The sequence below is a fragment of the Lithobates pipiens genome, unplaced genomic scaffold, assembly GCF_037356315.1.
Source record: "Lithobates pipiens isolate NorthernLeopardFrog02 unplaced genomic scaffold, aLitPip1_a1.2 Scaffold_19, whole genome shotgun sequence".
In the NCBI taxonomy this organism is placed as follows: domain Eukaryota; kingdom Metazoa; phylum Chordata; class Amphibia; order Anura; family Ranidae; genus Lithobates; species Lithobates pipiens.
The window spans coordinates 386,692,248-386,715,870 of NW_027507764.1; the positions used below are offsets into that span (position 1 = coordinate 386,692,248).

General features: G+C 41.8%; 1 protein-coding gene and 1 long non-coding RNA gene across 2 annotated transcripts in view; one reads left to right on the forward strand and one right to left on the reverse strand.

Annotated features, from left to right (window-relative positions):
* The first annotated feature begins 17,352 nt into the window (after nucleotides 1-17,352).
* The window catches only part of LOC143997010 (uncharacterized), a 52,238-nt gene continuing 45,967 nt past the window's right edge, over nucleotides 17,353-23,623 (forward strand). The window contains exon 1 of the long non-coding RNA XR_013277638.1: nucleotides 17,353-17,574. This is a non-coding gene — a long non-coding RNA (uncharacterized LOC143997010). The remainder of the gene's footprint in view (nucleotides 17,575-23,623) is intronic.
* LOC143997009 (uncharacterized) overlaps nucleotides 20,992-23,623 on the reverse strand; it is a 48,722-nt gene continuing 46,090 nt past the window's right edge. Inside the window, exon 4 of the mRNA XM_077492366.1 lies at nucleotides 20,992-22,656. Within this exon, the coding sequence (XP_077348492.1) occupies nucleotides 22,540-22,656 (117 nt within the window). The 3' untranslated portion in view covers nucleotides 20,992-22,539. The remainder of the gene's footprint in view (nucleotides 22,657-23,623) is intronic.

The following is a 23,623-nucleotide window of genomic DNA, read 5'->3' on the forward strand; positions in this document are numbered from 1 at the left end:
GCGTCACCTGTAACAGTTATATGGTGATCACTGGTGAAAGGGTTAACTAGGGGGCAATCAGGGGGCTTTATGCGGTAGTATATGGGGGTCTCTGACGCTATAAAAAGCTGCGGCGAACCTAAATACTTACCTGCCTAACTAGCGTCACCTGTGACACTAATACAGCGATCAGAAAAACGATCGCTTATTAGTGACACTGGCGACGGGGGGTGATCACGGGGGTAAACCTTTATTGGGGGGGTTAGGGGGGTACCCTAGAGCTAAAGGGGGCTAACCCTAACTGCCCTAACAGTTATTACAGTCACAAATGACACCAATGCAAAAAATAAAAAAAAAATAAAAAAAAAATGCAATTGGTGTCACTGTGACTGGGGGTGCAGGGGTGATTGGGGGGGTGATCGGGGGGTGAAAAGTGTGCCTGGCGTGTTCTACTGTTAGTGTAGTGTTAGGTGCAACTCACAGTTCCTCTCTCCTCGGTGCCGGAACGAAAAAGACCGACACGAGGAGAGATTACATCACTTCCTCTGCCTGTGTTTACATTACAGGAGAGGAAGTGATGTCACACAGCATTTCCATTCGTCAGGAGCGATCACGAGGGGGTGGCCATGAATGAATGGCCGCCCCCTCATCCCGGATCGCTCCTGAACGGATACCGACCGCCGCAGGCACCGGGGGGGCCCGATCGGGCCCCCCACCCACGGGAAGGCAGGGACGTATATATACGCCCATATGCCTGCCCGTGCCATTCTGTCGACGTATATCGTCGTGCGGCGGTCGGCAAGTGGTTAAGGAATAGCAGACTGTACCTCACTCAACCCTATGTACTGTAGTACCATATACCTTACCAGTCCTTATAAGGACCTTTGTGGAACTAGTAGGTTGTGAATGATTAGCAGACTGTACCTCAGTCCCTATACTGATAAAGGACTACTGCAGCAGAAGGGCAGCAGTAGTGCACCTCACCCCTATATATTGTGGACCTATACCAGTCCTTAAGGAATAGCAGACTGTACCTCACTCAACCCTATGTACTGTAGTGCCCTATACCTTACCAGTCCTTATAAGGACCTTTGTGGAACTAGTAGGTTGTGAATGATTAGCAGACTGTACCTCAGTCCCTATACTGATAAAGGACTGCTGCAGTATAGGGCAGCAGTCAGCAGTAGTGCACCTCAACCCTATATATTGTGGACCTATACCAGTCCTTAAGGAATAGCAGACTGTACCTCACTCAACCCTATGTACTGTAGTACCCTATACCTTACCAGTCCTTATAAGGACCTTTGTGGAACTAGTAGGTTGTGAATGATTAGCAGAATGTACCTCAGTCCCTATACTGATAAAGGACTGCTGCAGTATAGGGAAGCAGTCAGCAGTAGTGCACCTCAACCCTATATATTGTGGACCTATACCAGTCCTTAAGGAATAGCAGACTGTACCTCACTCAACCGTATGTACTGTAGTACCCTATACCTTACCAGTCCTTATAAGGACCTTTGTGGAACTAGTAGGTTGTCAATGATTAGCAGACTGTACCTCAGTCCCTATACTCATAAAGGACTACTGCAGCAGAAGGGTAGCAGTCAAGTATAATATTCTTTCTATATTTGGTGTGGGGGTCCTCCTTAAAATCCATACCAGGCCCTTTAGGGTCTTCTTCCTTCCTTCATCCTTCGGTTTCTTCCTCCATCTTCTTCCTTCGATCCTCTGCTTCTTGCTATCCGGTGTTCTCGTCCGGCATCCTCCTCCATGGCGTCTCTTCTTCCTCGCTTCGTTCTCGGGCCGCTCCACTCAATGGGAGGCTCCCACTGTGTGACGCTTCTTTTCTTCTGACACCTCTTATATAACGGAGGGTAGGGCCACCTGGTGACCTCGACCCCTCTGACGCACGGTTCCGTTATATAAGTGTCAGAAGAAGAGAAGCGTCGCACAGCCTCCCATTGAGCGGAGCAGCCCGAGAACGAAGCGAGGAAGAAGAGACCCATGGAGGAAGATGCTGGACAAGAACACCGGAGCAAGAAGCAGAGGAAGAAGAAGATGGAGGAAGAAACCGAAGGATGAAGGAAGGAAGAAGCAAGAAGACCCGAAGAAGATGGAAAGAAGAAGACTTTAACCAGTTCCCGACAGGAGCACGACGATGTACGCCGGCAGAATGGCACAGACAGGCAAATTGGCGTACAGGTACGTCCATTTCTATATGCCGCCCTGCCATCGCGTGCGTGCTGCCGGTCGGGACCCCCGTGAGCCCGGTCGTGGGTCCCGCGGACTTGATTGCTGTGGGGATACCCACGATCATCTCACGGGGAGGCTGAATGGGGAGATGCCGTTGTAAACAGCATCTCCCTGTTCTGCCTAGCAACAAGTGACGCTGATCTCTGCTCCATGTGATTGGAGCAGAGATCAGTGTTCACTAACAAAAAGCCCAGACCCCCACAGTTAGTAACACGTCCCTAGGAACACTTAACCCCTACACTGCCAAATGTGTCAAAAATGTCCGATGTGTCCACCATAATGTCGCAGTCACAATAAAAATCGCTGATTGACGCCATTACTAGAAAAAAAAATTATTCATAAAAATGCCATAAAACTATCCCCTATTTAGTAAACGCTATAACTTTTGCGCAAACCAATCAATAATCGCTTATTGCGATTTTTTTTACCAAAAATATGTAGAAGAATAGAATTGGCCTAAACTGAGGGAAAAAAATTTTTTTATATATTTTTGGGGATATTTCTTATAACAAAAAGTAAAAAATAATAGTTTCTTTTGAAAATTGTCGCTATATTTTTGTTTATAGCGCAAAAAATAAAAACCACAGGGGTGATCAAATACCACCAAAAGAAAGCTCTATTTGTGGGAAAAAAAAGGACGTCAATTTTGTTTGGGAGTCACGTTGCATGACCACGCAATTGTCAGTTAAAGCGACGCAGTGCTGAATCGCAAAAAATGGTCTGGTCTTAAACCTGCAAAATGGTCCGGTCTGAAAGTGGTTAATAAAGGAATTGTCAAAAACTGTCTCTTGTCATTTTTAACATTTTTGTCACTTTTTTTGTGAAATGGTAGGGGTACTTTTGTATCCCTTACCATTTCACACGGGGGGGCGGGACCTGGGGGTCTCCTTGTTAAAGGGGGCTACCAGATTCCGATAAGCCCCCCCGCCCGTAGACCCCCACAACCACCAGCCAGGGTTGTGGGGATGAGGCATATGTCCTCATAAACATGGGGAACATGGGTATTTGCTACCCCCAAAGCACCCTCCCAATGTTGAGGACATGTAGCCTAGCACGGTTCAGGAGGGGGGCGCTCTCTCGCCCCCCCTCTTTTCCTGCAGCCTGCCAGGATGGGAGCATGGATAAGGGTCTGGTATGGATTTTGAGGGGGACCCCCACGCCATTTATTTTTGGCGCTGGGTTCCCCTAATATCCATACCAGACCTGAAGGGCCTGGTATGGATTTTGAGGGGGACCCCCACGCCATTTTTTGAGGCGGGGTTCCCCTTAATATCCATACCAGACCTGAAGGGCCTGGTATGGAATTTCAGGGGACCCCCCACGCATTTTTTTTCTTCATTTTGCTTTTTTTTTTCTTAATGCTAACATGACCTGTTTGCAAATAGCCTTAAAAAAAAAACCATAGCGGAGCTGAGCCGAGCGGTAATGCTGGCTTGGAGCTCCGATTCCAGCGGGACTTCAGAGCCTGATAATAGCGGAGGTAACATTCTCCTCCGCATTTAAACATTATATAAAGTTCGCTAACGTTTCTTAGGTCTCGTTTGAGACATTTTGGGGGCTTGTAGTTTATATATGAAGACGAAAAACGGCAAACAAGTGCCACCTCACGGACACAGCAGAGCTCCGTTGAAACCGTCCCCCTCTAAGGCAGCTCACACTAAAGCTACAATGCAGCCAGCTCCCCCTACTCCATTGTATAGTGAGGTTGCTTCATTAAAGGCACATAGTCTCTCTAATTCCCCCTCAGGAACTGTCACTCCTGAAATAAAAATACTGGATATTCCTACACAAAATGAAATGTCACCTCCTGTAACATTACAACAAATAGAAGAACTGCTTCACAATGCATTAAAAACTGTCGCAGACCATATCACTACAAGCCTTACTAAAGAGATTAGAGATTTGGGTCAATGTACTGCAGCGCTAGAAATCAGAGTAGATGATTTGGAAAATCATACATCAAATTTCTCCTCAGAAATTGACAGCCTTAAAATGGAAGTAAACCCTTCCAAACAACTTTGACCTACAGGTAAGCCTAGATTAAGGCTTACCTGTAGGTCCAAGTAATATCTCCTAAACCTATATGGTTTAGGAGATATTTGCCCGAAAATGGGCACCGCTGTCTACGGCGCATGCGCCGTAGACAGCGGCGCGCATGCGCACTAAATGCGGCAAGTCCAAGAATGGATTTGCCAAATTTGTCGACTCCCGTGCGCATGCGCGGGAGTGACGTCATCGCGGCCTCGCCGTATGACAGCGGCGGAGCTGCGAGGCGCGACTCCCGTGCGCATGCGCGGGAGTGACGTCATCGCGGCTTCGCCGCTGTCATTGGTCGGAGCTGCGAGACGCCACCAGCAAGATGGACGCGGCGGACTACAGGGATCAGCGGCGACTTCGCTGGCTCCTGTGTCAGGTAAGTGACACATAATGAGCTACTATGCGATGCATAGTAGTCCATTATGCTTTACCTTTGCAGGGAAAAAAAGAGGAAGTAAACCCATCAGGGTTTACTTCCTCTTTAAAGAAGAAAATACCATTTTACAAGATAAATTAGAAGATTTTGAAAATCGTGAGAGACGATCGAATATACGCATTAGAGGAATACCTGAATCTATGACAGACCTACAGACGGCTATGCTTGCCCTTTTTCAAGAACTACAGCCAACTATTCAGGCAGAACGCTTTGAGATGGACAGGGTCCACAGAGCCCTAACTCCCCAAAAACTGGATGGTACGCCACGCGATATTATCGTAAAATTCAATTTTTACCTCACTAAGGAACTAATACTAAATACAGCAAGAATTAAAAAATCCTTAATTTTCCAAGGGCACAACTACCAGCTATTTGCAGATCTATCGCAACTAACAATCAATAAAAAATGAGCATTGAAGCCTCTCCTCCAAATTTTACAACGCAATACTATAATCTATCAATGGGGCTTCCCTTTTTCGGTACGTTTCACCTACCAAGGCCACAAACACACATGTCGCACTGCCAAAGAATTGCAAACTACTCTACAGAATCTAGGTCTGATATATACCAAAAGAGACTATGCCGAATCAAGCCAAAAAACATCATCATCTCCTGGGAACTCTTCTTCTACCGCCGGAACTAACGAAAACCATAGACCTCATAAGAGAAGCCGCATTCAATCCCCTATCCTAGATCCAGTTGATTCTATGGATTGAAAGATGCAATACGACAAGATTACATCCCTTTTTTTTCACCTTTTTTGTGACAGGTCAACAGACTCAATACCACCACTGTCTTCTGTCAATTTCCTCGCATTTCTAATAATATCACAGCATAATTGTTTAGGATACTGTAGATATTCTCCTTAACCTTCTTTAAACAACAAATCCAACCTACTCTCTTTGTTATCTTAGAGTATTTCTTTAATAAATATATGTATTTATTTTATTTTTTTATTTATTTTTTATTTATTTATTTTATTTTTTTCTCCTCAAACGATTAACTGTTTTAGTGTGTATTGCCTTATTACCCATATATTGCTATTTCTCAGATTCAGTAATGATAAATTCATATAGGACGCCTCCCCTTCCTTTTTTTTTTTTTTTTCTTGAGGTTGGCCTTTTATATATTTTTTGACTCGTAGTCATTGTTGGCATTTTATCCAAATTTCCAAAATGTCACTTTTGACTTGAAAATTCTCTCTTGAATTAAATTAAAGTTATTGGTTGAAAGATTACGCCAGCGCCTAGAGGCAATTCAGTTCGCATTGTGCGCTATACAAGTATTTCATTCATTCATTCATTCATTACAATTTATTTGGTTGGCTCTTCGTGTTCTGCAGGGATGTTCCTTGCGCTCCCCCTGTCACTCTCGACTGCTTGTCGTTTCCGCAGGCAGTTGACTGTGACTCATGTACCCTTGGAGGGAGATTTTTTCTCCCCCCAACGGATATGTTAGGAATGTACATTTGTTGTACTATATCTTTATGATATATATTTGTCATATTTTATTTCTTAATTTTTTTTTATTTTTACCCTCTTTCCTCCCCTTCCTCTTACACTCCAGTGGCAAAAATTTCTTCTCATTTTCATTATTCATACATTATCATATCTATATCTCCTCCAAAAATATGGCTCCACTGAACATACTTTCCCTGAATGTTCAGGGATTCAACATTCCGCAAAAACGAACTAAAGCCTTTCGTACCTTTACATCTAAAAAAGCACATATTGTATGTCTGCAAGAGACCCATTTTACTACACAATCCACCCCCAAATTCTTTAGTAAATCTTATCCACAAGTTTTTACAGCCTCCGCCTCCACAAAACAACGTGGTGTGCTTATAGCATTCCATCGAAACACCCCATTTTCACAATTGAAAGAAATCAAAGATCCTGAATGCCGATATTTGATCCTTAAAGGTCATTTACTGGATACCACAATCACCATTGTGTCATATTACGCCCCTAATAAACAGTCAAACGCTTTTTTCTCCCATCTATTACTTACCATTGACTACCACAAAATAGGTACTGTAATCCTATGTGGCGACTCCAACCAGACTATCTTTCCATTCCTGGATAAATCACCAATTCCACAGCTCCAAAGAACTGATAAACATTCTTTCTCAAAACTCATCACGAAATACAATCTGGTAGACTCCTGGCGTGAATTGAATCCTACCATGAGACAATTTACACATTACTCACACCCACATCGTTCATTCTCAAGAATCAACCATATATTTATATCCACAGGTATGGTGCCAGAAATCCTAACTTCAAAAATAATCCCCTTCCCTTGGTTGGATCACAGTGCAATATTCAATACTATGTCTTCGTTAGTTCCAAGAGCAAAAGATTCAACGTGGCTATTGAGAGATTTTTTAATCAAAAAGCCAATATATAAAAACAATATTTAACTTGCACTTAAGGATTACCTATTAAATAATTCTACACCTGATGTTTCCCAGGCCACTATATGGGAAGCACACAAACCTGTCATTCGTGGCATATGTTTACAACAAGCCAATATATTCAATAGAGAACGAAAAACCCTTTGTCGCACTTTAGAAACAAATTTGAATTCATGCCATATGGCATTTCAGCGTAACCCCAATCCTTCTTTCAAAGCAGAATTAGATAAAGCCAAATTGGAATTTGATTTATTCCTTACTGAATGTGCAGACAAAACCATTAAAAGATCACAACATAACTTCTATATGAATGCAAACAAACCAAACACACTTTTAGCCAAGGTTCTAAAATCCTGCCATACCTCAACCAAACCTATTCGTCTTAAGACCTCCAGAGATGTATACACAAATAATCCACTGAAAATCTTAAATAAATTTAAATCGCAATTAAAAGATTTGTACTCATCCGATAATGAGCTAGACCTATCCAAAGCAAATGATTTCTTCTCTCACATATCCCTCCCAACTTTAACTAAAACACAATTAGAAATGATGGAAGAATCTGTGTCTATTGAAGAGGTGCTTGAAGTTATCAAGAACCTGAAATTAAACAAAAGGCCTGGTCCTGATGGATTTTCTGCTCTCTACTACAAAACTTATGCAAATATTCTATCACCGGTTTTGATGAATACCTTTAATTCCCTATTGGAGGGTCATTCCTTCAGGAGGGAATCGCTGTCTGCAATTATTTGCATGATACCCAAGCCACATACGGATGAAACGATATGGTCAAACTATCGTCCTATTTCTTTATTAAATCTAGACATAAAAATTCTGGCAAAAATTTTAGCCAATAGATTAAATAAGATTATTGGTAGCCTCATACATCGTGACCAAGTAGGCTTCATACCTATCCGACAGGCTGGCGATAATATCAGACGTGCAGCACTTCTGTCACATGCCGCTAAGGTACGTCGAATCCCAACCTGTTTTCTTTCTTTAGATATTAAGAAAGCATTCGACACTATATCATGGTCCTACATGCAATTCACCCTTAATAAATGGGGCTTTGGTCCACACTTTTTACAATGGATTTCCACATTATATCAAAATCCCAAAGCATACATTAAATATGCAGGGTACAATCAGATGAATTTAATATACAGAGAGGGACACGTCAAGGTTGTCCACTCTCTCCATTATTATTTGCATTGCTAATTGAACCACTAGCAGAAAGAATAAGAATGGAACCTACAATCACAAGTATAGATTTAGGTGGATGCCATCATAAAATATGCTTATTTGCGGATGACATCCTGCTATTTTTATCCTCACCACAAACTTCTGCCCCAAACCTTATGATTGTATTACAGGAATTTTCGCTTATCTCAGGCCTTAAAGTTAATGTCCAAAAATCACTGGCGCTTAATATCTCACTTAACGAAAAAGTTAAACAAACTTTACAAGATTCTCTACCCTTTAAATGGGTAGTTCACAGTCTTCCATATTTGGGTGTCCAACTCACTCCTGATCCTTCCGATTTATTTGCAGCAAAGTATCCAACTTTACTGAAACACATCACCAGTCTATTATCAAACTGGTCATCCCTACCGATCTCATGGTTTGGAAAAATTAACATTATAAAAATGACCATACTTCCCAAATTCTTATATTTATTTAGAACGCTGCCTATTCATATTCCTGCTTATTTTCTCAGATTGATTCAGCAAAAGGCGATACAATTCACGTGGGGTAAAATAAAACCCTGACTACATAAGAATACCTTAGTTCTCCCTAAATGTATGGGTGGTCTGGGATTCACAGATTTTACATTATACTATAAAGCAGCTCAGTTGGCACAATTAACAAAATATCACTCGACAACGGAGATCCCTATATGGGTATCCATTGAGGCTATTGACTGCGACCCTTTTATTGTCAATAATTTACTATGGTTACAACCTGCAGTTCGCAAGACTTTAAAAAATCCAATCACTAGGCATTCCCTATCATTGTGGGATAGACATAAAACTTCACATGGCTTACAATCACTGCATAACCCACTTCTTTCCTTCCATAAAAATCCATCCTTCTACCCAGCCTGGAAATATCCTAAAACTTTTAAAGCCTGGTCTAAGGCTGGCATTACTTGCCTATATGATATGACATCATTGTTCTCGATACGACCTTTCCCAGAACTATGTGAGACTTCGGGGTTACCCCAATCTGAACTATTCAGATACCTACAAATAAAAAACTTTTATACTCCTTTCCTTAATTCTAGTGAAAATCTACAATCTATTTCCCAATTTGAAAAAATGTTCCTCAAAGAACCTCACGCTAAGGGTTGTATCTCTACAATTTACACTCAATTGATTACTAAATCTAACACAATAGTACCTACATATACATCCACTTGGGAAAAAGATCTTGAGCGCACGATTGATCCCAAAACTTGGTCTCATATCTGGTCTAATACTAAATCTTCTTCCACAAACATTTTGGCAATTGAGACATCTTATAAGGTGCTTACAAGATGGTATTTGGTTCCTGCCTGATTAGCCAAATTCACAATTGATAATTTAGGCCTCTGTTTTCGCGGCTGTCCAGAACAGGGTACATATATGCACATCTGGTGGCATTGTCCTATTGTGTACTCATTTTGGAAAAAAGTCTTTCTGATTATCTCGAAACTATTCGATTGTTCTATTTCACCAGACCCAATGCTAGCTCTCCTTAATCTAAAACCGGATTCTCCCACACAGAACCAATTCAAACTATTCCTCATGTTTCTGATAGCCGCAAAACAGACAGTAGCCAATGCATGGAAAACATCTGTTGTGAATATTTCAGAAACCAAAACTAGAATGAACCAATCTTTCATACATGCCAAAATGGACGCTTTAGATAAGAATCGTCTGTCAAAATTCAATAACATATGGAGACCATGGATTAGATATTATATGTCAGATAATTTTGATAATCGAATGCTCTTGTCATGGTAATTTATATATATATATTTTTTATTTTTTCTCTCTCTCTCTCTCTTTCTGGTACAATATTTAGCTATATAAACTATAATTTATCCCTGGAGTTAAATAATTATCTCTCCCCCTCCTTTCTGTCCCCATTTCCTTTTACCATTTTCTCTTCCATACTTCTTCAAAAAACCTTTAATTATACTACAGTGTTTGTTATCTATATAGAAGTATACCTAAGGTCAGGATTTCGTTTTGCTCAAATATGAAAAATTGATATATTTCTGTCTTTTCTAGTTTATTGAACTCCTGACATTTCAGATATAAACAACTTTATACTCTAGTCTTCTCTAGATTATATAATAACCACACTTTTTTTTTTTTTGGAGTGTTTATTATTCCTCCTTGGTATTTTATTCCTTTTTACTTAAATATCTGTAGTTATAATTTGCATTCATCTTCATGGGTTGTAAATGATGGAGCACCCCTCTCTTGTTTTAGTGTGTTTATTTGTATTTATTTGCATATTTATTTATGTATTTACTTATTTTTTATATAACATTTATACTTTAATGTTATATTTTAATATTTTTGTTTTGTCAAATATTCTGTATTTGTTGTCATTTATTATTTCTAAAACAAGTAAATCTTTTGAACGAGAAAAAAAAAAATCCATAAAAGTGAACCAGTGTTAAAAAAAAAGTCAAGTTGAGAGGTGCGCCTGTTCAACTTATGCAAATGCATTTACGTTGCTTGACATTTACTAAGATTTTGCCGGCGCACTGAATCAAAGCATTTTAACGTGCGCAAATGGCGCATGTTCATGCGCAGTGCATAAATTGACCTTGCGCAGTTCTAACTGTATTTGCAGGTGCAGCAGGCTTGTTCACATAAAGTTACTTTGTCATTCTACTTTGGGCATATTTGTTACTTGGACAATTATAACTATACTTCCTCACATCACCCCCATAATATTGGCACTTCCTCCTTCTTTTAATTCTGAGTTGAAGAATGTGTGCGCCATGTCTATAGCGGCGCACTGATCGGCGCCACCTGCGCACCGGCAATATAATAGTAAATGGGGAATTGTGCTGTGTTACAGGCACAAATGTTTTGTGAATACGAAAACGGCCGTTGCGCATCGGCGTGCGCCGAAACTCATGGCGCAAACCATTCGTAAATCAGCCCCATAGTGTTATTTTAGGAATTCGTTACTGCCCAACCAGCCTGTTTAAGAATTTTCTCTTGATCAGCGCCATCAGCTATGGCTGGCAGAGTACACTTTCAGAATACAAATGTGCAGTGGTAGGGATTCGCCCATCCACATCAAGGGTGTAGATGGGAATCCAGTAATTTTCTTTTATTCAACCCACTGGTTGAAGGGAAAATTAAATGACTCGTGTATGGCCAAATACTAGAATTGTAAAAAAAAATGCTATGTAGGCTAAATGAGATCTATAAAGCCGGCCATAGGTGGATTGAAATTCAGCATAGACCGGCCAAGTTTTGATCTATGTATGGGCAGGCTGGTTGTACACAAGTCAATCTATTGATCGACTTGTGCACAACCAGCCTGTTGGAGAAAAAATTCTTGATCTACACCAACAGCTATGGCCAGCAGTGCTGATTGGTGTATTCTGAGAGCAGGGAAATCTCCTTGCGGTCAGAAAATAGTAGCATAGTGGGAGGGATTCCCCCATCCACATCGAGTGTGTAGCGGGGGGGAGGAACTGAGTAATTTTCTTTTATTCAACCTGCTGGTTGAATGAAAAATAAAATACACATGTATGGCCAGCCTAACTAATACTAGAGGAATGCCCTGTACACATGGTCGGACATTCCGACCGCAAAACCCATCTGTTTTTTTCCGACGGCTTTTGGTCGAAACTTGTGTTGCATACACACGGTCGCACAAAGTTGTCAGAAAATCCCATTGTTCTGAACGAGGTGATGTCAAACACGTACGCCGGGACTATAGACGGGCCAGTAGCCAATAGCTTTCGTCTCTTAGTTTATTCTGAGCATGTGTGGCACTTTGTCAGTCGGAATTGTCTACACACGATCGGAATTTATGCGATCGGATTTTGTTGTCGGAAAATGTTAGATCCTACTCTTAAACATTGTGTGTCGGAAATTCTGACGGAAAAAGTCAGATGGAACCTACACACGATCGGATTTTCCGACAACATGATCCGATTGCACATTTTCTGTCGGAAAATCCGACCGTGTGTACAGGGCAGAAGAGAAGTGCTTTAGCAATTCTAGTTTGCAGGAATTTATGATGTGATAAACTGACTGGGAATATAGGTCAACGCACAACAGATGGCTGGCTACAGTGTTTCATCACAATAGACAAGAGGCCATGTACTGTGACCTGCTTAATTCAGTAGCTGTCATTGTAGCTTATAATTATGAATCAACACTCTTGGGTATTCCTCTTTTGGTAGTCTGTGCCCTTTATAAGTTGCCTGTCACAGATGTTCAAACAACCTGCAAGAAATTCTGAATGGACCTTTTTTAATTTCCCACAATGTAACATATTTGATCTAGCAGAAAAGGAGAAAGCCAGATTATATTTTCAACATTTTGGTTAAAAGGATGCCAAGTATTTAAATATTTTTTTTATATTTATGTCCAGTTTAAAAAGACATATTTTTTTTTAAATTTAAGTTAGGTAAATAGAATGTGTAAATATGTCATTTTTACCATTTGCAGGCAGCAGGTTGTTAGTCACTTACCTTCCACATTTCAGCACTGATTGATGCCTCATCTACCCGCCACCCACAGTCACTTTCAGGTAGTGCTCAGAGTTTTGCAGTCGTGTCACATAATGGGGGGGGGGGGGGATTTTTAAAGCAGAACTTTACCCATTACAACTTGATAAATAATTGATGTTCTTTAGCAAGGAACATACATTCCACATAATAATTATGCTATCAAAATTAGAGTGTGCTGTAAATTGCCTCCAGCATTGCTCTGTTGTTTCTTCTTGTCAGAGGTTGCCATTTTGCTGAAGCCCACAGCCCCCGCAGTAAATCATAAAGCGGAACTAATACCATCGATTTAATGGTTTCAAAAAACAGTTACAGACTGCTGGCTGTCCCATTTACTTGTGTCCTCAACCAAAACTGTCAAACCATCAAATGGCTGGAGTCATAAATGATCACATGTGCTGCACCATGGCATTCACAGGTCAAGCAGAAGCAGCTTCCTTGGACGTAAAGGCTAGGAGGGCTGAGTTCCGCTTTAAGGCTGTCAGCAGATCGGCTTCTACAAATTCGCAGTGCCTAAAAATAGAGAGTAGCGGGGCATGTGCACAGCAGGGATAGTATATTATTGGATTTTAAACATAAGCAGTTATTTTTAATGTTTTTATAGCTATACCGGCAAAAGGAGCCAGCCTGAAGCAATCTAGCAGGACTTAATTTTCTGACTAAAGTTGCACTTTAACCGCTTGCCGACCAGCCGCCGTCATTATACAGCGGTGAGGTCGGCTCTCCTGCACAAATCGCCTTAGCAGTACAGTGGCTCACGTAGGCGTGATAGCGGGTTGGCACGCACCGGCCGTAGTGCGCGTGCCTGCGGTTTGGGTGGACTCCATGTTCACCGGCGGCCCACGATCGCCTTTTGGAGAGGCGGAACGGTAAAGTAGTAGACTACTCTACTACTACTTTGACAGTTGACATGACAGGGATCTACTGTTCCCAGTGATCAGGAACAGTGATCTCTCATCCAGTAAGCCCACCCCCCAGTTTTAACACACCTAGGGAACACATTTAACCCCTTGATCACCCCCTAGTGTTAACCCCTTCCCTGCCACTGAGATTTACACAGTAATCAGTGGCTATTTATATCACTGATTGCTGTATAAATGTCAATGGTCCCAAAAAAGTGTCAAAAGTGTCCGATCTGTCCGCCGCAATGTTGCAGTCCCCCTTAAAATCACAAATCGCTGCCATTACTAGTAAAAAAAAAAAGAAAAATAATAAAAATGCCATAAATCTATTCCCTTTTTTGTAGACGCTATAACTTTTGTGCAAACCAATCAATGTACAACTATTACGATTTTTTTTTTCAAAATTGTTGCTCTTTGCTTATAGAGCAAAAAATAAAGACCACAGAGGTGATCGAATACCACCAAAAGAAAACTCTATTTGTGGGGAAAAAAGGACGTCAATTTTGTTTCGGTACAATGTCGCACAACTGCACAATTATCAGTTAAATCGACACAGTGCTACATCGCAAAAAAATGGCCTGGTTATTAAAGGGACAAACCCTTCCGCGGCTGAAGTGGTTAAACTTGAGGTTGACGCTGTCCCCACTCATGTATTAGCTTGGACACTGCCAGTCTTGCCAAGTTCCCTGTCAGCCATTCGGCCCTGCTTCAGTCTAGCTGTCAGCTACATTGTGCTACTGTTCAGTCTGCCACAGTTCAATCTGCTATTGTCTTCTCTATTACAGTCCAGTCCACTACTAAACAGCCTGCCACTGTCCACTCTGCTACAGTACAGTTTCCATGCCAGTCCTATCACCAGCACTACCTAGTCCCTGCTCCACTTAGTCTGTTTCAGCTCCTCTGCTCTCCAGGCACCAAGCCACCAGCACCTGTGTCAGTAACTACCTATTAGGTGACCTGGGGTAGCTTTCAGCTAAGTCCAAGCGATTGAAATGGGATAAGGGGTCTACTTCCACTCCTCGCATCATCTCAAAGTAAATTCGTAACCCACAGCTCATCACATTTCTTCTCAGCTCTTGAGATCATATTTCACACACACCATTGCATACATCTGTATACTTAACACAAATTAACCAAAATACTCTAAAATTCCCCTTTAATAAAAAAGTAGTTTTAGGTGAGCAAAAATCAGTTCAGACAATTTAGCGTTTTTAGTGCTTTTACCCACCACTCCTCCCTATGTTTCACAGCTGGGGGGGGAGGGGGATACATATGCCGCTGCTTTGCATCAAGGTGCAATAAAAATGATCTCTGCTGCCAGGGGGCTACAGGAGTAAGCAGGTGAGAAGACTAAACAAAATCTTCTGTCTGCAGCAACACTCCCAGTCCCACCCTCCCCAATGCTCACCTGAGCCCCATGTCCATTCAGTGATGTACACAAGAGCCTTGGCTATCCTGAGTCTCCTTCTCCTTGTTGGCTGAGACAGAAGTGGTAGCCACTGGCTTCTGCTACTGTTAATTACAGCCAGTGAGCCAATGAGGAGAGATCGAGGGCGGGAGTCTCCTTCTCCTTGTTGGCTGAGACAGAAGTGGTAGCCACTGGCTTCTGCTACTGTTAATTACAGCCAGTGAGCCAATGAGGAGAGATCGAGGGCGGGGCTGAGTCATGTTCAGTGTGTGAATGGTCACACAGAGCAGGCTCAGGAGCAAGCTTGTTTTGGTGCCTCCATAGCAAGCTGCTTGCTATGGGGGCACTAGGCAGGTGGGAGGGGCCAGAAGCTCCAGAGAGGGTTCAGATTAGAGCAGTGTTTCTCAACCTTTTTACCTTGGAGGAACCCCTGGCAAAAAGTTTGAGATCTCGAGGAACCCCTGAAATGTTCACATCTACAGCTCACGGAACATTGGTATGATCAGCGAGCTGTTGATAACAAATATTATTTGTAGAAATAGCATTAAATACAAGAATAAATATTAAAATTGACCTATTAAATGTGAAACTTGTGCTTTCTTTTCCTGCAGAGCTGATCCATTCAGATTACATTACATGGAGCAGAGCATGGGACAGGGGACATTACATGGGACTGAGCACATTACAGGGGACATGACAGGGGACATTACATGGGGCAGAGCACATTACATGGGGTAGCGCACATGACAGGTGGACATTACTTGGGGCAGGGCACATGGCAAGGGACATTACATGGGACAGGGCACACGACAGGGGACATGACATGGGACAGGGGACATTACATGGGACAGGGGACATGACATGGGACATGACAGTGGACATTACATGGGGCAGAGCACATGACAGGGGACATTACTTGGGGCAGGGCACATGACAAGGGACATTACATGAGACAGGGCACATGACAAGGGACATTACATGAGACAGGGCACATGACAAGGGACATTACATGAGACAGGACACATGACAGGGGACATGACAAGGGACATTACATGGGACAGGGCACAAGACAAGGGACATTACATGAGACAGGGCACATGACATGGGACAGGGGACATGACAGTGGACATTACATGGGGCAGGACAGGGGATATTACATGGGGCAGGGGACAGGACAGGGGACATTACATGGGGCAGGGGACATTACATGGGACATTACATGGGGCAGGAGGCATGACATGGGACAGAGGACATGACATGAGACAGGGCACATGACAGGGGACATTACATGGGGCAGAGCACATGACAGTGCACATTACATGGGATAGGGCACATTAAATGGGACAGGGCACGTTACATGGGACAGGACAGGGGACATTACATGGTACATTACAGGGGACACGAAATGGGACGGGACATGACAAGGGACAGGGCACATGACAGGGGACATTACATGGGGCAGAGCACATCACAGTGTACATTACATGGGACAGGGCACATTACATGGGACGGGGCACATTACAAGGGACATTACATGGGACATTACATTGGACAGGGGACATTACATGGGACAGGGAACATGACAGGGGACATGGGACATTACATGGGGCAGAGCACATGACATGGCACATTACATGGCACAGGGCACATTACATGGGACAGTGCACATTACATGGGGCAGAGCACATGACAGGGCACATTACACGGGGCAGAGCACATGACAGGGCACATTACATGGGACGGGGGACATTACATGGGACAGGGCACATGACGGGGGACATTACATGGGACGGGGCACATGACATGGGGCAGGGCACATGACATGACATTACATGGGACAGTGGACATTACATAGGGCAGAGCACACGACAGGACATTACATGGGACAGTGGGCATTACATGGGGCAGAGCACACGACAGGACATTACATGGGACAGGGAACATGGCACATTACATAGGGTAGGGGACAGACTCTTGGGCACATTGTGGGAGGACAGAGCAGGGCACACTTCAGTACTTGCTTCTGCTGGCTTCAGCTCTTGTTTCATATCTTCTCCAGTGGCGCGCTGTTCCCCCGTCGGTCCCTCCTCCTCCTATCCTGTCCACTCCAGATGATGTCACTTACAAGCACACGGGAAAGACAGGAGGGGAGAAGGAGGAGGGGCCGAGGGGGAACAGCGCACTACAGCCAATAGGATGCCAGCCGCTTCCCTGCCTATGTCTGCCTGTGTCTGCGATCCTTCTGTCAGCTGCCTGCAACTGACAGTCAGATCACCGTGGAACCCCTGGGGACCTCCTGCGGAACCCTATGGCTTTGCCGAACCCCAGTTGAGAATCACTGGAGTAGAGGATGATCAGGGTTTCTCTGTGCAAAATCACTGCTCTGAGCAGGTAAGTATAACATGTTTCTAAAATTATAAAGTGCAATTACCACCTGTGCCTACACAAACGGTCCTGCGGCTTTCACTGGGATATTAATCATTGCTGGATATAGATCGGTGTGCGCTGCAAGCACCTGGAAAGTGTGAGTACCCATGTAAAGGGATTTTTTTAAATAAAGAGTGGTTTTAAAAGATAAAACACCATTGAGATTGTTTTTTCTTAGGCCGCGTACACACGGGCGGACTGTCTGACGGACTTGGTCCGCTGAAACGTGTTTCAGCGGACAATCCGCTCGTGTGTGTGGGCTTCAGCGGACTTTTTCAGCGGACAGTCTGGCGGACTAAGTCTTTCGGAATTTCCGGAATATTGTCCGTCCAAACTTGGTTTCAGCAGACAGTCCGCTCGTGAGTAGGCTAGTTCGACGGACTAAGTATGGCGCATGCTCAGAAAGGATTTACACGGCCGAAGGTTGCATTGCAGTGTATTGGATGTCGTATTTCTAGTCCCGTCATACGTGCCGTACACATCATCGCGCAAGCTTTCAGCGGACTGTCTGTTCGTCGTGTGTGGTCAAGTCCGTTCATTCAAAAGTAGGACGGACTGTCTGTCGGATTGTCTGACGGACTTAGTTGGACGGACAGTCCGCCCGTGTGTACGCGGCCTTATATGCACCAAGGAAGCAATCTCTACACGGTAAGGAGTCTACTAACATAGAGCCCAAAGGAGGTTCAACTATGTGTTTTGAGCAAATTTAGGCAGGCCATACATGGGTCGAATTTCAAAGATCTTATCTAAGAATTTTTGTTTGAATTTCACACCATTATTGGGCTGCAGCAACAGCAGATTTTCGTGCGGCCATCGAATTTGAGTAATCGGGCATGTTGGAAATTTTTTCTAATCAATGATGGGAGAATCATGCCAGAAATGCAATCGAAAAAGAAATGTGCATATCCATGAAAAGAAAATTCCTGGAAAGAAAAGAAACAAAAATTATTTTCTGTAGCAACATGAGGTGAAATTGAAGGCTTGGTTGGTCGAATTTCGAAACCAACAGTGGCACCATCGGATCACAAAACACACAAAATTTCTGATTTTCAAAAGAAAATTCTTTTGAAATTCTAGTATGTATGGCCAGCCTTTCTGTGTCACACACCTTGAGGTGAGGAAAATTACAAAGGGGGAAGCACAAGAGTGGTGGCACTTATTATTACGTTTGGAACACCGTCACAATTGAGAACTTTATGCACTTAGGATTTTAAAATGATTACACAGTTATATCATTGTATTCATTAGCACATTGGCACTTTTCTGCATGTTTGATATATGAATTTAAGTTATTTTGTTGTATCGAGATTATTTTATGAACACATTTGCAAGTATGGTAATTGTCAACTTATATTTATCAATGCCGTACTTTACAATATTAGATTTATGTAGCACATTTGTATGGGACTGGGAACAGGGTCAGCAGCTGGAAATTTATTCACATTTTATACACATTCGTTTTGGTTGTTCGCAAGACCCTCCAGTTTCGAAGTATAACATGTTTGTCATTTATATTTTATTTTTTTAAACAACCTTGAATATTACTTTGATTTGTAAAAGTCTGCTAGCAGTAGGTTTACATAACAATGATCTAGCATCCAGAACACAGGTCTGCTCTAGATAAGGCTCGGCTCACACAGGGCGGCACAACTTGCAGCGCCGCAACCTGCACATGATCAGCGGCGACTTGCAAAACGACTTCTGTATAGAAGTCAATGCAAGTCGCCCCAAAGTAGCACAGGAACCTTTTTTCTAAGTCGGAGCGACTTGAGTCGCTCCTATTAGAACGGTTCCATAGTACAGAACGGAGCGCGACTTGTTAGGCAGCGAAGTCGCCTGGACAAGTCACCCCTGTGTGAACCGAGCCTAAGAAAGCACACCGCCCAGCTGCTCCTTCCCCCATCCACAGCCCAGCACTCCAGTAAATGTGTGTATATTGGGGGGGGGGGGGACAGAGCAGACAGCAATGACTGACAGTCATCAGCTCCCTACTCTCGAAGCACTGAGAACCAAGTGATCAGTGGTGTTTGATTGCTTGGTTCTAAGTCTAATGCCTCGCATACACAATCGGATTGTTGGCCAATAAAACCGTGGAATTTTGTCCGAAGGGCGTTGGCCCAAACTTGTCTTGCATACACACAGCCATGTAATTGTTGGACATCAATTACGAACGTAGTGACGTACTACGTGTTTTTTCAGCTCTTTAGCGCCACCGTTTGGGCTTCTTCTGCTAATTTCGTGTTAATAGAAGTTTGGTGAGTGTTGATTTGTGCTTTTTTTTTCGCATTTTTCATTAAGTGCTTTTCAGTTTGTTTCTGAATGGCCATGCGTCAACCAGACATGTTGTGGAATCGGAAGAGATAACATATTATTTATTATTGTCCTTGGAGTTATTGTTTTGACGTTATTTTTTTGGTTGACTAATGATTTGATTTGGTATATTTTAAATAATTTTGGATGCAAAGAATGCACTATTTAAATTCTATTGGCAGATAGCATGTCTAATTTTATTTGTTTTCTTTTTTTAATACACAATAAAAAAAATTGTGTAGAATAATAGTTACATTTAAAAAAATACAATGTAAAACTGACAAGGGACATCAACATAGTTGTATCGTTGATCTCAAAAACTAGGGGATAATGGTGTTGTGGTAACTTGCCCAAATAAAAAAAAAAAAAAAAACATAATAATATTACTCTTGCTAGCACTAGAAAAAAAAAGCCTTTGAAAATTTGCTTACAATAACTCCATCAGTATCACCAGCAAAGCAGCTTCATTATAATCCCAGTAAAGAAGAAGAGAATTGTGTGCTGCATTTAGAGATTTCATAATTTGCCACGTCATGAATGTTAATTCTCCATTACAAACGCTAGTTTACAAGACTGACAGATTCTGCTTCCGAGCATGTGTGTTTGTACTTTGGACCTTTGTCTGACGGACTTGTGTACGCACGCTCGAAAAATCCGACAATACACATTTGTCCACGGAAAATTTGAGAACCTGCTAGTCAACATTTGTTGGCGGAAAGTATGACAATAATTGTCCTACGGAGCAAACACATGGTCAGACTTACCGCCAACAAGCTCACATCCAACATTTCCCGTCGGGAAGTTACATCGTGTGTATGGGGCTTTAGAGCTGGAGGAGGATAGATGCAGCATCGGACTGATGCTGCTTCTACCTAGGAAAATATTAGTTTAAAAAAAATTATTCCCAAACTTCTTTTCTAATAAAACCCCCCCAAAAAAAACAATGCCTTTCTGACCAAAATCTTTCCCCAACAATGGATTAACATTGTGATCCAAAATCACTTAAGAGTATAAGGATTCATAGGGAGTGTAAAACCAAAGTCTGCAAAATTAAAACAATAGCACAAAATATCACAAGAAACATGTATTTTTATGAACACATAAAGACACAGTAGAAGTTACTGATATGGCATTATAGATGCCTGTACATCACAAACATACTGATCTTTTACAAATATAAAACAGTACAAACGTTCTGATAATGAACATAACATTGGTTATTGTTGCATGTTCCCATTCAGTGTCACTAACATGAATTTTGGGAAAATGTGAATATTTCTCATAGATTGCACAGAAAATGGTGCATTCTTCTGCTCTAAAGTAACAAGCACAGACAGCTGGACACTGCCTGATAGCTAAACTATTATTTGTAAATCTAATGCCGTGTACACACGATCGGACTTTCTGGCAGACTTGGTCTGGCGGAATGAAATCCGTCGAACAATTTGATTGTGTGTGGGCTCCAGCGGAATTTTTTTCCCCAAAAGTCCGATGGACCTAGAAATAAAACATGTTTACATCATCACGTTCAAAACTAACAGACTTTAAAACGGACTTAGTCTGGTCGTGTGTGGCCAAGTCCGTTCGTTCAGAAAGTCCGTCGGACCTCTGCCGAAAGTCTGTCGGGAAGACCGTCGGACTTGGTCTGTCGAAAAGTCCAGTCGTGTGTATGCGGCATAACAAGTTCTGATCACACAGAAAAACAAACAGCTGAACTGAATTTCTAATGTGAGCTCATTTAAAGGTAGGACCATATACCATTCCAGGCCTTTGTCCCTTGGCGCATATCGCCTTGTTGCTTATATATATTTTTTGGTCAACAAATGCTCTTTTTCCAGATATGTGGTGCTTGCAGAGTACCATTATATTTGAAGAGATTATACAATCTCAGTGCCGCAAGTGAAATCTAAAATACATGAAAATCCACAAGACCTGAACATGCTAGGGGCAAGCAGTCCAAATCATCTTTTTCAGTGCTACTGGAAAACCCCTTTAAAAGACAAATTTACCTAACTTTTTAGTAAGGTTTGATCTCCTAGCCAATACAAACCACAGATTTAGACTCCACATGATACCATTACCTCTTCCCTGTGTGTTTCCATTACACATTTCATAAATATGTGTTCACCACAGTTTTTGATGCCTATTTAAAGGTTATGCATGCATTCTGCATTTGATATAGCAGTTATAGCTCATGGGAGTCCAGTCAAATATGCAGCCAAAGTCAAATATGCATCTTTCTAACAGGCAGCAGGGACCATAGAGGACACAAAGATCTGAAATGTAAAAGAGTGGACAGGCATTTGGCAACAGGACCATGTACAGTGTGGATATGAGGTCTGTGGACTGGATGCCTATTATATTTATGGGGGGAAAACTTAAAAGCTGGTAAAAGATACAAATACCCTTTAAAAGGCATACAGTAAAATAAAGTTATAGGTTCAGTTCTAGAATATAGGTATAATTAAAATGCAGTCTAAGCAAACAAAACTCACATACTGTATATTCAAATAAACAACATATAAAACCTAGCTAATTGTATTCTAAAACATTTTAGCAGTAGCTATAGAATGCGATAGTCAATAAAATAACCTCAAACACACAAAATCAAAACTAGATTTACTGAAGGATCTCCATTATTTTTGCCACTAGTTGTTCTTTTTTGCTCCTGGCTTTTGTAGAAATCCCATTCTGTTTGAGCAGGTTCTGGAGAGTGGCTTTATTCAGTTTGTGCAACTGCAAGACAAAATGCAAAAACAAAGAAACATAAAACCTCATATTATTGGGGCAGAGTTGGAAACAAATTACTAAGGATGTATAAATAAGTGAATGTTCTTTGTGACATCAACATGAAAGTAGATGCTGAAATTATATTCACATTTATTCAGTCATAAGTAAACACTTGGCTACAAGACACTGACTCTCATGGGAGCTGAATCTTTGAAAGGAGAAAGGAATTTGACCCAAATAAGTAAAAAATATAGCACATCATACTTAAACAATGGTGTGCTGTGTGAAAAGAACATATACAAACTTATATTTCTAATTCCCAGACATTACCGGCATTAACAGAAAAATCAAAAATAAAAGAACTAACACAGTTTCCCCCACACTCCCCTGGCAGCTCACTCATATGAGCCTGTTTGCTAGAATTTGTAAAAATTTTTATGAATTTAAAAAAACATATACCTTCCTCTTCCATCACTACTGAAACATAACAGCCTAGTGCAGGGGTGTCCAGCCTGCAGCCCAAGATGGCTCTGAATGCGTCTCAACACAAAATTGTAAATTTACTTAAAAGTGTTGATTTTTTTGTAGTTTTTTTTTTGGGCAGCACCTATAATTGTGAGCAACTATTTCCAAGGATGAAGCACGTGAAGGGAAAAATTAGAACCAAAATATCTGGCAAGCACCTTGAGAATTCATCGAGAATTGCTACTATCCATCAAACCAGATATTGGTGTGTTAGTTTATCAAAAACAATGTCAAATATCACACTAGTTTTATGCTGCCCACTTTTACTTTTATTGAAAAAAATATTGAAAAATTAAGTTTTATTCCTCAGATGTACATTATCTATATGTCAGAAACCATGAATCAGACCGAGACAAAAGTACAACTAAATCACACTTGCTTATTAAATAAAAATAAAAAGGTAAATAGAGTAAGTGTAGTCAAAGCATAGCCAGAGTCCAGTAACCGT